The 17,723-nt window shown below is 31.3% G+C and overlaps 2 protein-coding genes across 3 annotated transcripts in view; both read right to left on the bottom strand.

The window, feature by feature from the left end:
- LOC129988248 (coiled-coil domain-containing protein 50-like) overlaps positions 1-5,128 on the bottom strand; it is a 28,369-nt gene extending 23,241 nt beyond the window's left edge. The window contains exons 1-3 of one of the 2 annotated variants that reach the window (XR_008785639.1): positions 4,846-5,128; positions 3,550-3,612; positions 704-842 (exon numbers count right to left, since the gene is read on the bottom strand). Coding sequence is in view for 1 of the 2 variants with exons in the window: in XM_056096430.1 (XP_055952405.1) it covers positions 704-842; positions 3,550-3,612; positions 4,846-4,924 (281 nt within the window). In the remaining variant the exon portion in view is untranslated. The remainder of the gene's footprint in view (positions 1-703; positions 843-3,549; positions 3,613-4,845) is intronic. The other variant, XM_056096430.1, reaches the window with a different exon arrangement.
- Positions 5,129-14,520: 9,392 nt separating this feature from the next.
- LOC129988996 (otoferlin-like) overlaps positions 14,521-17,723 on the bottom strand; it is a 79,927-nt gene continuing 76,724 nt past the window's right edge. Inside the window, exon 36 of the mRNA XM_056097296.1 lies at positions 14,521-14,701. Coding sequence (XP_055953271.1) covers positions 14,521-14,701 — 181 coding nt within the window. The remainder of the gene's footprint in view (positions 14,702-17,723) is intronic.

Here is a 17,723-nt window from a genome sequence, read left to right as displayed (position 1 = left end):
AATAAAATATCAAATATTTCAAAAATAATTCTACATACCTGGATATTATATTTTCAAAAATAAAGATTATGACAAAAGTTTTTTAACATTTGATTAGGTGTGACTGGTATTAGTATATTTTATAGGCTCATTTTAATAATTAGTTGTAAGATGTTTTATATTTTTTGTTGCTATTTTTATAGACCTTTAAAGGATCAATAAATAGTCAGATCCTTCACTTACTAACACAGGACAGAAACCAAGTCCCAATATTTTAGATTGACCCTGATACAGTAACTATTTTATTTCTTTTTAATTAATAAACTTAACTGCATCTTGCTATAATTATTTAATTACAAATACAGGTTTAAATGGAATAGTGATTTTCCTAGGGAGTAATTTTCTAAAATCCACATAATTAATATTTCCTAGCTTTACAATAGCTTCAACAAAGAACAACTTTTTTTTGTCAAGAACGATTTGAAGAAAAAAAGAATTCTTGAGGTTGCTTTAGAAACATCATTGAAAAATAAGTATTAAACATCATTAAATAAGTTTTAAGTAGTCTTTAGTTATAAAAAAATAAAGATTATAAATAAAGTTATTAAAAATTAAAGCTGTAAGATAAAAGTGATCCAAGAAACACCATGCCATGTATAACATCTTATTTAATAAAAGGTTAAAAGAAATCTATGCAAATAATTGAAGCAAATTTAAGGCTTACTGCTCTTTCAGCATCCTTTCATAAGCTCTCTGCATGGCTAGCGCTTCCTCCTCTTCCGACTTTTGTGCTGTACGAGCTTCTAAGAAATCAGATCGAACAAGTTGATTCCGTTCCTTATTGTGACCATAATGATGTTGAACTAAAAAAAAGCAAAAGAATCTGATACTCAGTAAATGTTAGAGATGTGTTTAATTGAAAATAAAATGTTTGAAAAAACTTAATAATAATTTTACAAATAAATAAAAAAATAAGGAACAATAAGCCAAAAAACAATTTAAGCAAAAAAGGCAATTTAAAGTAATATTTTAAACTTAATTAATAAACAACAATATTTTTCATAAATTAAATGATAATTATACTTTAAATTATTTCAAAACAATTTCAGTAATTAAGTAGACTTATTAAACAGACAGAAAAAGGAATTTTGAATACAACAGCTATAAAGAAAATTTTAAAATAAAATAGCAAAATTTACATCTAACACACAGATTTTTTTAAAAATACATAGTACAACAGTGAAATTTTCAAATAAATTAGAGATCAACAATCCTTACAATCATTGCAAACACAAAATATAAGTATAATTAATTAAAACAGCTTAGAAAAATAGATTTTTTTTTCTGACTTCAGAATGATGGAAATAAATTCAAAATACTACTATTTTAAAATATACTCATAAGAAATTCAAAAGAACAGGGGAAAAAAGAATTAATCAAGAACTTCAAGAACATTTGAATTAATCCAGTTTTACTATATTATGCAATATGCATTAAATAGCAACCTATCTGTGAAGAAGGGAAGAAAGCCATCAAAAGATTTTTGATGAAACAGCCTGAAATGGGACAAATAAATCCTTTGATTTAATAATGAATTAATTATAGTAAAAATGACAGAATATAATTTGAATCTCAAGAGAAGATTGCAAGATTATGAGATTTCATTATAATGTGTCAATCGGGAATCAATAGGAAGTAATTTATAAGGGGGGAAAAAAAGTTCATTTTCATTTGGATACTGTATCTCCTCTAAATATACAAAAGACTTTGAGGATTTGAACAACAATTTTACAAGGACATCCGTTCATATATAAGCTGTCAGCGATATCTTTTGTTAAAGTTTCGGAACAATTTTTGGGAGATGAATTGTGCTCTGTTTTAGCAAACCTATTAATCGTTCAGATTAAAAATTTAGTCTCCAATTCATATAAATTTTAAATCTATTAACAATAATTTAGTCAATGACCTTTAATAGAATTTCTAATATTTTGATTTTTCAAAGGAAATACAGCAAAATTTATTTCTTTGTTTTAAGGGGAAGGAGGGAGATATTTGAAAGATGCAATTTTTTTGTTTGCTGTGGGTTTTGTCAAGATGTTTTCTAGTATTTCCATCAAAATTGATCAAATACCACATATTAAAGATATGGTCAACAAAAATGACTAGTATTATAATTTATCCAATGTTCTTACAGACCCATCTTATTACAAAAAGAAGTTACTTTAAATTGTACAATAAAAATCATAGAACATTTTGATTGGTCAGCTATACTTTAACGTCTTTGTCATCCGTAACGCATCTAGCACGTTCAAGTGAAACTACTGCAGGGCAGCCGTAACGTGCTTCAAGCGTTCTTCTACATTTAAAATCTTTTAAATGCTTAAAACACTTGTAAATGTTTACTTGTTTCAGTTTTTATTTTTGTTTGTTCTAATGGGGTGAAAAACAAAGGACCACTTGGGAGAGGATGGTGAAAGGGTTAAAATGATGAAAACAGTTTAATTGCAGAAGTTGAGAATATTATCAAAGATTCATTTTTCAATATCTGATGAAATGGAGAAGAAAGAGTAGATATCCTTTAACGATATATCTAGGGGAGTGAATATTCAAATAAAAAAATGATTCTCAATATTGACACCATAGTTGTGACTAGGAAAACTACCGAGTTTTTCTCAATAACTATTGTAAAGTGATTATTATTGATTTCTCTCAACAATGGATGGTGTTGGAGGGCAGGCAACTTATAATGAAGCATGAAAGTGACATTTTCATATAAAATAAAAATATTCAAAATTGGGTCAGAAGTTGGAGCATTCTGCAGTGGTTTTTTTCCCCCAATAAACAATATACCGTGTGGCAGAGTTTTAAAACTTCTCTGGAAAATTGTGGATAAAGAAATCCAGACAATCCTTGATAAACATTCACATGAAGCAAAATTGAATCAGTGGCTACAGAGTTAGGTAACTGGTTTTTTGATTTTCATTATTATTTTAAATATATAGATGAAAAAAAATTTTACTTTAAAATTTTTCATCTAAATATAAATATGATAATTCCCCCACATTCATTCATATGTATTCATTTTACCCTATTCAAGTATATTGGAAATGTTTTTGATTATTCAGCAGCCGTATATCTTAGATTTTAATAGATAAAAATAAGAAAATAAAAAAAAATTAATTTGAAATCAAGCTTTTAATTAGAATGAACTATAAATTTTTATTAGCTAATAATTAAATCTAATTAATTTTATTCCAGAATCTAATGATTTTTATTACCTAATTATTAAATTACTTTAAAAAAATGAAATTAAAGCCATTTAAAATGCTGCAATGCAGTCTAACATTACAAGTTACAATATCTCTTTACTCTACACAAGCTATGTTGTTTAACAATAATTTTAAGAGAAAAAATTTAGTGTAAACATAAATTTTAACTAACTTTCGCTAGCTACAATTTCATAAATATTGGAACACATGCCAAAAAAATTCATTATAGCATATAAGATTACAAAACAAATTAAAACTAGAGAAATATAAGCTAAATTTAGACAGAAAAGATAAAACTTACTTTCTTCATTTTGAAGTTTATATGCAAGCACACCATCTTCCCTCACCAGCCATTCTTTACAAACTATAATGAGAGAAAATTCATCAAGGAAAGGGACAAAATAAATAACGTAAGTGAAGCATTTTTATTTTAATATAACTATTTAGAAGCACTCAAATATTTATTCTAGATAAGATCTCTGATATTAAAACTAATCAATGAATAGAAAGAAAATTTAATAGCCAAAAGAAAATTTATGCAATACTTTGGTTGTGAAGTTAATTATCATATTTTAAATACTTGTATGATAAATTTTAAAATTGGGTACTATTTATCAGCATTACCTCACTCTTCAATTATTTCCCTAATGCTAACATTTTCTGGATTTGATAAAGCTTTAGGTTCTGCTAAAGAAATTGAACCAAAATGAATAAAAAATGTTTTTTCAATGTGAATCTTATAAAAATCGGAATACATGTAATTGGTACTCTCAAGTTCTCCCTTTAATTATACACCACCAAAGGATAACAGATCATATTTTTTAACACTCTAATAGAAGTTTAAAGACAGAAGTTCATTGGAATGAAAATTTTAACCATTGAGAAAGTAATCTATCACTATACACAGGTGCCAGACTAAGAAAGAGCTTATTACAAACACAAAAACATTACAGATATTATACATGGATATCATCTGAAGATAAACCATTGTCAATGAAAGAAAAATTGCCTACATATCTCGAGTTTAAACAAACTACAGGTAATTGCATAAATTAAAATCAAGCAAATTATTTATTTTAATTTCAAAAAGCTTATTAAAATACATTTGTCTAGTTTATACATTTGAAGTGTGTTTAAGAATTTACTAGTTGTAATATTAATATAAAATAGAATACAATCATATATCATACAATTTTATATTCAGAACAAAGATACACTAAAGTGAGGCATCTAATACAATATATTTCAACTCTGCTACTGAATCGTTATGAGCTTATTTATATTTAAAATGAATTCTAAAAACCATATATTTTTACTTAAAAATCAATATGGACATTATTATAAGTATTACATATAAAATATTCCGCGATAGAGTTTTAAATTCGGAAAGAAAATGACATGTCTGGTACACCATAACAGTGAGAACTTATACTTTCTTTTAAAATTCTGGGACTAACCTTTAATATAATAATTTAATTCAGTAGATTTTTTTTTTCATTTGAACAAAATAATAATTATTAACGTTATGAATTTCAAACCTTACAGGGCATCAACCTTTCTTTTCAAATATAAAAATGTGCTGGAAATCTAACACTACCTGCTTCAACTTTTCCTTCAGGTATGTTTACATCTTCAGTCAAAGGAGACGATGCCATGCTTCGGATTTGACATTCCATTCTTCACACGGAAATTGCACTTAAGCCATGAAAAACAGACAGAACATTGTTTTTTTGGACGTTAGACAATTTCTTTTAAAATATGTTTAGGTAATTTCAGCAAGTAAATAGACAACTTCAGAAACAGTCAAGATACAAACACAAATACCGTCACAAGGGACACGCTCAGATGATGTAAAGTGGGACTTAACAATAAACATTACCTCCGATTGGTTAATAAACGAAACAGGCTGAAATCTCCGAAGCACCTAGCAATCATGCCAGATTCAGAAAATTATTTTATTTTATTGTAACTAGCCGCCTTTGGCGACCGGTTAGTTCGATGAGATTAATAATTGCTGAAAATTTCAATTAAATATTTTCTGTAACTTGGTCTTAATAGTTTCATCAGCATAATTTATTTATATTTCAAAAATAACATTCATAACATACAAACATAAAAACAAAAATAACATTCATTCATTCATTCATAACATTTTAGAAGCTTCATATCCTTTTCTTCAGTGGACTGTTCATTTCTCTAATTAAAGGTCTATATTCTTATATTTGCACTTATCCTTTTCAGACAACTCCTAAAAAAAATAGGGAGGAGAAGCTTTCGGCATTGTGGTTAGTTCTCTCCACCCTGTTGGATACAGAAATGGTGTGGGGTTGACTACCCCATCGGTGACGGAACGTGACTAATACGGGAGGGATTGTACCATGACTGATGAACATTGCTTGAAATTATGATTGAATCCTAAGAGCCTGTAGCATTCTCTATGTTTTCCACTTCCTCTTATTTTTAATTTCTGTACATTTTAATTTTTTTAAGTTGTTGTTTTTCTCCGTTGTTGCTGGGCAGCCAATGTTGCCCAGCAACAACGGAGATAAAACGGAGTTTGATAAAAAAAAATGAATTAGTTGTGTTCTTTTTCTTAAATCATTGTGTCATCTAATTTTGTTCTTTTAAAGAGTTAATATTTTACCCGTAATAAACTTTTAATATAAAACATCCACTTCAAGCCATCATGAGTCATTGATAATATCTCTGTGGATTCAACCATAATTTCAGCCAATGTTATCGCGATATTCTGGTCATTCAGATATATTCAAATGAGAAATGGGTGGAGCGGAGAAACATTTTGAGGTAATACTTAAAATTATGGTTGAAATTGATGATTTATATGGTATGGTATCACATGAAAAAGCAAGTAGCAGAGTTTAAATCGACATGACACAGCATTATTTAATTCATTAAAATTCCAAAAAAATATCTCCAAAGAGCTCATTTCCGCCCTCTAAAGTACATATGCGAGATATATTGTCGCTCTCCATCAAATAATCTGGCATATAAAACGTAAAAATACACATTCATCCTTATTATTAGAAGAGATTAGTCACCTCAGCTGACGAATTGGTTCGTCGGATATTTCAATTGTATTTCATTTCAGATAAATTATGTAGATATAACTTAATGTCCATGATTCCGCCAATTGTAAAACATCAACGCCGTTTTATTTTAATTGTCTTCCTTACATTCTGTTTACTGTATACGTGAAGCTTTCTAATGAAAACGGGCTAGTTCCATGACATAATGTTGCTATAAACGCAAATGTGCAGTTTATTTATTTTATATATTTTCAAGTATTGTAACTTTCGTTTTCTATTAATTTTGTAAACTATAGAGATATTGTGGTGAAGAGATTATAAGCCAGTTGACAGCTACGAAATACGGGCAATTGCTTTTGTCTTGTTACTCGACTGCGAACCATAAGGTTCCAGGTTCTATCATCGCTCATTCCAATACGCTACATTGGTGACCCGGACGTGATTTGAACACGCAACCTTCTGACACACACACACACACACACACACACACACACACACACACACACACACACACACACACACACACACACACACACACACACACACACACACACACAGGCACTGTGAAGAAGAGCTTATAAGCCAGTTAACAGCTACGAAACACGGGCAATTGCTTTTGTCTTGTGGTCTTCGGCTTCTTATTCGGCTGTGAACCATAAGGTCCCTGGTTTTATCGTCGCTCATACCAATTCAAACAGCTACATTGGTGACCTCGGACGCTGAAACTTCAACCTTCGTACAGCTGTTGTGGCGCCATCTACCCACAGCAACCCAAAGTCGGCAGATTCACTTGAAGCAGCAACGCAATGTCGTCGGACTCACTTGGCGCAAAAGCAACTCCTCACCCATACAAAATCGCCATAACGTTTAGCGCTTCTCAAATGCTCAAATGGGTACAGGCGCTTTTGACTCCACAACTAATACATCACCACTCAACAGCCACATCGTTCACCTCAATGGAGGGAGAGAACTGTGGTGAAGAGCTTATAAGCCAATTAACAGATACGAAACACGAGCAATAACTTTTGTCTTGTGGTCCTGTTACGCAAAATGCGAACCACAAGATCAAAGGTTCTATCCTTGCTCATTCCAATCCGCTACAATATTAAGCAAAATCATTCTTTAATATGCAAAAATGTAATGTCAGTAATCATAAAAACAAAAATAAAGACTATTTAAGCACTTAAATATATGCTCAGTAAAGGGGACAAATAAATCACGTTACGAAATTTTTCAACAAAACTAGAAACTTAGGGTAAGCAAATACCTAAAAGCCACATGTGTAGACTTTTGCATATATTCTGTAATGGTGCAAATCTTTGAATCAAAGCCATGTTCATATCAGAAGACATATCAGCTTGACACTCGGACCACAAGGCAATATAAGAGACAACAGGAGCCGGAATTTAAAGCAACAAATGTAGTCTGTTGTGTATATTCTCTAATTGTACAGATTCCTGCTGCAATGACATGCATATATGAGAAGGAACCTGTAGGGGCAATTTAAAGTCACACGTGTAGTTGGTTGTGTATATTCTATAATTGTGCAGATTCCTGCTTGAATGCCATGTATATATGAGCAGGAACCAGACTCCGCATGTCCAGAATCTCCGGCCGAATTTAGACATTTCTTTCATTAATTTCTCGATTTGGAAGTAATTTTAAATAAAAGATTGAAATCTTTCTAAATCTTTGAAAATATAATAAAACATGAAATGAAAAATAATGATATTCACTACCCTTAAAATAAAAAAATTAAACAAAATTAAAAATAAAAAGAACACAAACAGCGGGTTTGAACCTAAGGCCAACGCACAGAAGCTAGGTATGCAGACTACAAGGCAATATACGAGACACCAATAAGGGGGAGTTTAAAACCACGTGTGTCGTCTGTTGTGTATATTCTATAATTGTGCAGATCCCTACTTGAATGCCACGTATATATGAGAAGGAACAAGACTGCGCATGTCCAGAATCATCGGCCGAATTCAGACTTTTATTTCATTAATTTCTCGATTTGGAAGTAATTTTAAATAAAAGATTGAAATCTTTTTAAATCTTTGAAAATATAATAAAACATGAAACGAAAAATAATGATATTCACTACCCTTAAAATAAAAAAATAAAAAAATTAAACAAAATTAAAAATAAAAAGAACACAAACAGCGGGTTTGAACCTAAGGCCAACGCACAGAAGCTAGGTATGCAGACTACAAGGCAATATACGAGACACCAATAAGGGGGAGTTTAAAACCACGTGTGTCGTCTGTTGTGTATATTCTATAATTGTGCAGATCCCTACTTGAATGCCATGTATATATGAGAAGGAACAAGACTGCGCATGTCCAGAATCATCGGCCGAATTCAGACTTTTATTTCATTAATTTCTCGATTTGGAAGTAATTTTAAATAAAAGATTGAAATCTTTCTAAATCTTTGAAAATATAATAAAACATGAAACGAAAAATAATGATATTCACTACCCTTAAAATAAAAATAAAAATAAAATAAACAAAATTAAACAGATTGAAAGTAAAACGAACACAAGCAGCGGATTTGAATCTAAAGAAACTGAACATTAGCTAGATACGCAGACCACAAGGTAATATACGAGACACCTGTAAGGGGAAATTAAAGCCACATGTGTCGTCTATTGTGTCTATTCTATATTTGTGCAGATGTCTACTTGAATGCCATGTTTATATGAGAAGGAACAAGACTGAGCATGTCCAGAATCTCCCGCCGAATTTAGACATTTATTTCTTTAATTTCTCTATTTTGGAAATAATCTTAAATAAAAGATTGAAATCTTTCTAAATCCTTGAAAAAATAATAAAACATGAAATGAAAAATATTGACATTCACTACCTTAAAAAAAATTAAATAAAATTAAACAGATTGAAAATAAAACGTACACAAACAGCGTGTTTGAAGCTAAAGCTACTAGTTGGGAGCTATATACGCAGACCACAAAGCAATATACTAGACACCTATAGGTGGAATTTAAAGCCACATGTGTCGTCTATTGTGTATATTCTATAATTGTGCAGATCTCTACTTGAATGCTACGTATATATGAGAAGGAACAAGACTGCGCATGTCCAGAATCTTCGGCCGAATTCAGACTTTTATTTCATTAATTTCTCGATTTGGAAATAATTTTAAATAAAAGATAGAAATCTTTCTAAATCTTTGAAAATATAATAAAACATGAGGCGAAAAATAATGATATTCACTACCCTTAAAATAAAAAAAAAAAAAAAAATTAAACAAAATTAAAAATAAAAAGAACACAAACAGCGGGTTTGAACCTAAGGCCAACGCACAGGAGCTAGGTATGCAGACCACAAGGCAATATACGAGACACCAAAAAGGGGGAGTTAAAAACCACGTGTGTCGTCTGTTGTGTATATTCTATAATTGTGCAGATCCCTACTTGAATGCCATGTATATATGAGAAGGAACAAGACTGAGCATGTCCAGAATCTGCCGCTGAATTTAGACATTTATTTCTTTAATTTCTCTATTTTGGAAATAATTTTAAATAAAAGATTGAAATCTTTCTAAATAATTGGAAAAATAATAAAACATGAAATGAAAAATAATGATATTCACTAGCCTTAAAATAAAAAAAAAATTAAATAAAATTAAACAAAGTGAAAATAAAACGAACAGAAACAGAGGGTTTGAACCTAAAAGCACTGAATGGGAGCTGGACACGCAGACAACAAGGTAATATACGAGACACCTGTAAGGGGAATTTAAAGCCACATGTCTTCTGTTGTGTATATTCTATACTTGTGCAGATCTCTGCTTGAATGCTATGTATATATGAGAAGGAACAAGACTGAGCATGTCCAGAATCTGCCGCCGAATTTAGACATTTATTTCTTTAACTTCTCTATTTTGGAAATAATTTTAAATAAAAGATTGAAATCTTTCTAAATAATTGGAAAAATAATAAAACATGAAATGAAAAATAATGATATTCACTAGCCTTAAAATAAATAAAAAATTAAATAAAATTAAACAAAGTGAAAATAAAACGAAAAGAAACAGAGGGGTTGAACCTAAAAGCACTGAATGGGAGCTGGACACGCAGACAACAAGGTAATATACGAGACACCTGTAGGGGGAATTTAAAGCCACTTGTCTTCTGTTGTGTATATTTTATACTTGTGCAGATCTCTGCTTGAATGCTATGTATATATGAGAAGGAACAAGACTGAGCATGTCGAGAATCTGCCGCCGAATTTAGACATTTATTTCTTTAATTTCTCTATTTTGGAAATAATTTTAAATAAAAGATTGAAATCTTTCTAAATAATTGGAAAAATAATAAAACATGAAATAAAAAATAATGTTATTCACTACCCTTAAAATAAAAAAATAAAAAAACGAATTAAAAAATGTTAAATAGAGTGAAAATAAAACGAACACAAAAAGCTGATTTGGCCCTAAGGCCACTGGACAGGAGCTAGATACTCAGACCAAAAGACAATATATGAGACACCTGTAGGGGGAATTTAAATCTCATGTGTCGTCTTTTGTGTATATTCTATAATTGTGCAGATCTCTACTGGAATGCCATGTACATATGAGAACTAACAAGTCTGCGCATGTCCAGAATCTTCGACTGACTTTAGATATTTATTTCATTGATTTCTCTATTTTGGAAGTAATTTTAACTAAAAGATTGAAATCTTTGTAAATTCTTGTAAAAAGGATACAACTTGAAAAGAAAAATGTTGATTTTCTCTAAACTTAAAATATAAAAAAAGGTTAAATAAAATTACACAGATTGAAAATAAAATGAATTCTAACATCCTATTTGAACACAAGACTACTTTTTGGCAGCTTGTCACTCGTACCAGACGGCAACATGCGAGACGTCGGGAGTTGGAATTTAAAGACACATGTGCGTCTGTTGTGCATAATCTATACTTGTGCAAATCCCTGCATGAAAACCATGTCTATACGATTAGGAACAAGTTTTTGCATGTCCAGAATCACCGACCGAATTTAGACTTTTAATTCATCAATTTCTCTAGTTTGGAAATAATTTTAAATAAAAGATTGAAATCTTTTTTAATTTCTTCAAAAAATATTGCAAGTTTGAAAGATAAAAAAATTTTACTAACCGTAAAAAATAGTTGAATTAAATAAGAGGGAGTGAAAATAAAGCGAATTCCAATAGCGCGTTTGTACCAAATGCCACTTGTTGGCAGCTTGCTAGTCGGACCACAAGGCTATATAAGAGTCGTTTTAAGATGTAATTTAAAGCCACATGTGTAGTCTTTTGTGTATATTCTATAATGCTGCAAATCTCGGCATGAAAGCCATGTGTATATTAGAAGGAACAAGTCTGCGCATGCCCATAATCTCCGACCGTATTTAGACTTTTATTTCATTAATTTTTCTATTTTTGTAGAAATATTCTCGGTCCACAAATCAACATACGAGTCCTTGGGATTTGGGGTTTTTCCTTGCTTACAATGTACCGATTTGCAAAGAAATTATTAAGAGATACTAGGGATTCCCATTTTGCCCTGTCTGAAAACAAATGAACATTTTAAATAAGTACCGCAAAATGAAATAGGTTCTTTTCCGGGTTTGACTGGAACCATAATTCTAAATAGAACCACAATTAGTAGCCACAAGATCGCATACCAAATTTCATGTATTTTGTCACTGCAATTGCGTTCATTAAAAAATACAAACTGAGAGAAAGTAAATGTTTTGACAAACACGGCTTCATGTTTGATTCGGATTTGCATTTTATATTCTAAACATATGTGCCAGAGTTTATCAATCTAACTCCTTGTGTTTTGATAAGAAAATTCCTTTTCGAACAGACAGACGTTCGCTGAATGGATTTTGGCACTTCCCACTATAACTTCTGAAAATATTTTTCTACAAAAATAAATTGGGTAATTAAAATAAAAAAATAAATATTTTTTTTTTCAAATTTGTCCTGAAATTCAAATCGTTTTCAATGTTCCGTGAAATATTTAGTTGTGCGAACTGCTTCCATTGTTGAAATTTAAAAAAGGAGGACTTAGTTTAATATTTGTGTAGATTACAAGAGAAATACAAAAGCAAAATTACAATTTCACGAAATTTAAAAGATAGATGACGAGGATATTTACGTTTTTAATATCCTCTGTGAATTCATGGAACTGTCTTCGTGCAGAAGTTTCATTTAATTCTTACATAAGCATAACTTATGTAAGAATTAAAATAACATTGCCTGAATGTCAGATAACTTGGTGGAATCATAGAATAAATGTATGTTGAAAGACTTTATTCGAAATTAAATTAACTTGTATTCTCGATGATTCAACTAGTCACTTGAGGCGACTAATACTCAATATAGAATTTTTTTTATTAGCTTATTGATCATGCATACATTGATTCCTCCCATAATGCAAAATCAGTACTTTTTAATATACATTTTGTATTATAATTGAATAAATTTTGAATAGTAATATTATGAAGAATTAAAATTTTCTTTTAAAATAAAATGTGTTGTCGTCTTCCTCCAATTGGAAAAATTGGAACTCAAGAATTAGTATTATCCTATCTTTCACACTAGGATTCTTTATAAAATTATTCGGTTTTGTATCACGTTGACTGCCGAGTCACTCATATTTGCGTGATGACAAAAGTTCTCATTGTAGAATTTGATGTGAGTAGAACAAGCCTATGTTTAGTTTATATCTCCTAGTTTTAATCAACGTGTTACTCAACATGTTATTCACGTGTTACTCAACACGTGAATCGCCCGTGATTCATATCTACTATCTAATTAGATATTTTCTTCTTTACTGCAATTAAAAGAGAGCAAAAAAGTAAGCATCTTATTAGATAGTGATCCGAATTATAGACATCAATAATGGCAGCAAACATGATATATACTTTTGAATTAAATGTGTCAGAGAAATTATTATTTTTATTATTATTGTTACATTTTTAAATATTTACATTATAAGAAAATAAAAGGAGACTGTTTAAAAATGTTTTACAAATTAAATTATGCCGGCGTCCTGGCATAGGGGTAGCGCGTCTTCCCCGTGATCTGGGCGTCCCGGGTTCGAGTCCCGGTTTGGGCATGGTTGTTCTGTTGTTCTATCTGTGAGATGTGTGAATGTGCCCTCCTGTAAAAAGGGGTTGTGCAAGCGAATGAGTGATGCGTGAGTGGCAAAGTCGTACTCTTGGCCCTAGTTGGCGCTGCTATAAAAAATAAGAGACGTTCCCCCTCAGGCTTAAATCGCTGTCTTCGTAACAGTGGGCTTGTCAGTAGCAAGTGCCATAAGAAACAAACAAACAAATTAAATTATTATTACTTTTATCAAAATGGCCAAGCTTATTAAATAATTTAGATGATTTTTTTTAAGTCTTAAGGGACCCCCCTCCCTATAATTTATTATTATTCATAAGAAATAAATTTCTTTTATTTAATATTTTGTTCACCTTTTCATACAGAGAATTCGGCTTCTTTTTTGCCACTGTTAATATCAATATTTCTCCTGTTTTTCAAATTCTCTGACGGTATACGGTACTGTAATAAATTTTACACTCAATATAATCTTCCAATTTTAAAATAAAAAATAAAGTTAATCGAAAATAATATTTTTTGGCAGTGCGCGTTTATATATTAGAACAACAAAAATAGTATATCAAATTAAGTTAAAAACATTCACTGCCTTCGCATTTGTAATATTTTACAAACTATGAGGAATAAGGCGCACGGGGCTCGCCAACCACCGGAAATGTAAATCTATTCTAGGGTGAAGAAGGTCAGAGAGTGCTACACCAAATTACAGTACTCTAAAATTTCTAGCGAAGGTCGTTTGAAGAGAGACAGGACATAGTACAATAAACAGAACGGCACAAGGCTTCTATAACGATATGAGTTATATGATCATCAAAACTTGCTGTTGAAAAACATTTTGCCGAGGAATCTACAAAAAACGAAGTTACGTAAAAAATTTAATTGAAAATTTTAGCTAGCATTAATCCCGTCGAACAGCTGTCGCCAAAGATGGCTATTATATTAATAAATAATGAAAATATTATTTTCTAACTTTGTATTTTATGTTTTTGAAAATTAATTTATGTTTGATAATTTAATGCTGGTAGAAGAAAATTTCAACGCACTGAAAAAAGTTTTTATTCGCTGTAGCTTGTATTTACAGGACAGTATCACAACTGTAGCGATATTTTCAAGCTCGCAACATTTTCTTTGCCATGTAACCAGGAAAAGAGTAGAAGAAGAGCGCGAATATCAGGGCGAGAGCAATGAGGATGAGGCATTTGATGATCATGAACTTGTAATTCTTCCATACGGCGTAACGCAGCGTTTTCAGGGGGTTTAAGATGTTGATAAAAGATGTCTCCGGACGCCTGTTGACAGACAGAACTTTAGTTCAATTCAACATTATCAATTACATACAAACACACATAAAACACACGCATAAAAATTCCACACATACACGCATTTTAGTAGCTAGCCTCCTTTTTTTTTCAAGTAATGCAAAATTTAAAATCATAGGTAAGTAATTAATGATTAGCGCTTTTGTGAAAGTGTATTCAGGTTACTTTTAAACACATTGTTTACAACTTCAGTTATAAAAAAAAATTGAACCATTATAGGCATTGGCGATAAACGAACCTAAGGATCTAAGAGCGCATGCGAAGACTGTCAAGAAAGCGCGTCCTGGCGATATTTAGTGCCAAATCATAGGCGCGATTTTATCAGTGTGTGTTGGATGTAGCAATGACACAGTCCATATTATCTATTTTAAAACTGATGTAAATACGCGATTTTTGTGCCCTGTCTCAAGCTCCTTTACGCAATATTTTTTGTTATCGGTTTCAAACGAATCTACAGTGCACTAGAATGTCTCCTATACGATACTGGATTTTTTTAAAAAATAATTATAACTGCAATCTCTCGTTATATAGATTTGTATTTTTGATTGTGTTTAATGGCAGATGGAGTTCGTGCTTACTGTGTTCTGGATGTCTATACTAAACGTTTTATCCTATCTCGATAACTTTTGATTACATGCTCTTTCTGTTATGAGTTTCTTTTCAGACTTCACAAACGGTTACTTTTTCGGTGAATCAATCAATAATAAAATTTACTGTTTTCCACGAAAGAATTGTTCCATTGTCCTTTTTTGTAAATATTATAAGAACCATGGATGCGCAGATATCTCACAATATTTTTTTTTTATCTCAGAAAGTTAATATATTTAAAACATTAAAATTTATTAGCATTTTCACCAGTTACTAAATCTAAAATTGTATCAGTTACTGCAAAGACAACCAAAAAATCAAGATAATTGTATTCCGACATCAAATATCGTATACAAAGAGATATAATAAATACTTCACAGCAATAAATAGTGTATTCTCTTTTGTATGTTCACTTCTATGAGTCTTTAATTTCAACAATACACAAAAAAAACTGAATCATATGGGATGGGGAAAAAGAAAGTTGAATGTGAGAAAGTTTTGGGCAGATTTATTTGTTATAACTAATGATTAAAAAAAAAAAAAAAAAAAAAAAGGTTTTAAAAACAGACCTCTTTTAGAATATTAAAAACGAATACTATTTTCTTTCATAAAAAATATGATCTCTGCACTAAAACCCTAAAAGCACGTGGAATTGACACAAATTTTATCAATTAATTGCAATTCGGGTTGGAATGTATAAATTGGAGCTTTTACCAATTTAACAATATATTTAAATTTTTATTGAATTTTTTAAAGAACTTTCTCTTTTATAATATCTACATTGTGGGCTTAATTTTGTTATCAACATCTCAATCTTTTATAACGTTGTTTTCACTTCAATATCTTTTATTCAAACAACTATCGTCTACATTTAAAGAACACTAATCAAACCATGCTTTAAAAAACTTCCGTTATTGAAAATCACAAAAATTACTTTATGTGATAAACGCCATACGCTTTACAAAGCTGAAGTTACAATATTCAAACTCTAGCATACTTCATCAGTTTAGTGACTGAAGAATAATATTCTGACGAACTGCAGGGGGCACGCGATTTGTGCCTTAAAGCATTTGCTATATCATTATGAAAGAATCAAATTGGAAAATGGAGCAGGGTCGTGCTCCAATTCCGTCCTTCGAAGCGTGAAAGAGCCGCGTTCTGCAGAAAACCTTTGCGGTGTCTGTATGTTGTTTTCGAGGATAGAATAGGGAGGAGGAATAGAAAATGTAGATAAGTAGTAAGAGAGGGTAGTAGGTAAAGTATCGGTTGCCTTTGTTTCAATTCTGAATTGAAAACATTGACGATTTCTTGGATGGGATATTTTTTTACTTCTCTAGATACTTTTTTTTCTAGGATTGGTTTGGATAATGGGGTACTATCCAGGTTTAAACCACGATTAAACCACATTTATCCAACTAAAACCACGATTTTTGGACACAATCGAGAGTGCATTCAGGGACGTGCTAATCATAAAACGACTTCACCAAGCCTCCTTGAAGACACGAAAGAATCTGAATGACCGGAATGTCGAAAATGCATAGACGAGAGCTGTGGTTGTGTCTTAAGGGCACAACCGGACACGGTTCAACCCCTCCAGTTGAAGGCATATTCCGTCATCGGTAGAGGGTAGTCGATCCAACACCACTCGACACCGACACCGGTGATTGAAGAAATTTCGGACCTTAAAGGGTCCAAGAAGAGGTTCTCGTTCGATGATTGCATTCAGTTTGAATTAGATAATTCATAAATTCAAAGAGGCGGGCTCAACTGACGTGAAATGTAGCGAAGGGAAGAAAGCAATTGCTTCGATATCAATGGAAGGTGTAGCTACATGCAAATCTGCTGATCGTTATGAAGCAATATACACTCCCTTCCCCTTCTTGAAAATCTTCCTGTGTCGATGGATTTGCCTGTTGAATTCGTCTTCTTTTTTTTAGTTTTGATAATACTTAACATCATGTCCGAGATTCATGTTTCAGTAATAAGAGTAAAGAGTTGAAATGAGGATCGTATTTATTTATGTTTTGAAAGAGAGATCACGTGATCATGCTTGCTATGTTGCCAAATTCTAAAGATAAGTAACGCGTTTTTTGAGACGCATAAGAGAACTATTTCTATAGATTTTTGTAATCCGACAGTAAAAAAAATACACATAACAATTTGCTTGTAAATATTTATTTGATTATATTGCATACTTTCTATATTACTCTTTGTAAAATCAACGGCAGTGTGAAAAACAGAGGTGGAATAATACGCATTCTTACTGTCATGCCCTTTCCTCGTCTTTTGTAAGTAAAGCGCAAGCGCAAGAGCTCTCAACAATGTCTGCGGAGAGCGAGTCCCTTCAGTCTTCCAATGTCGAGAATATAATTATAACATTTAAAATGTTGTTTAACAAAAATAA

The sequence above is a fragment of the Argiope bruennichi genome, chromosome 10 (assembly GCF_947563725.1).
Source record: "Argiope bruennichi chromosome 10, qqArgBrue1.1, whole genome shotgun sequence".
NCBI classification, from domain to species: domain Eukaryota; kingdom Metazoa; phylum Arthropoda; class Arachnida; order Araneae; family Araneidae; genus Argiope; species Argiope bruennichi.
The sequence above is the reverse complement of the archived record's forward strand: the minus strand, read 5'-3'. Positions and strand labels throughout refer to the sequence as shown.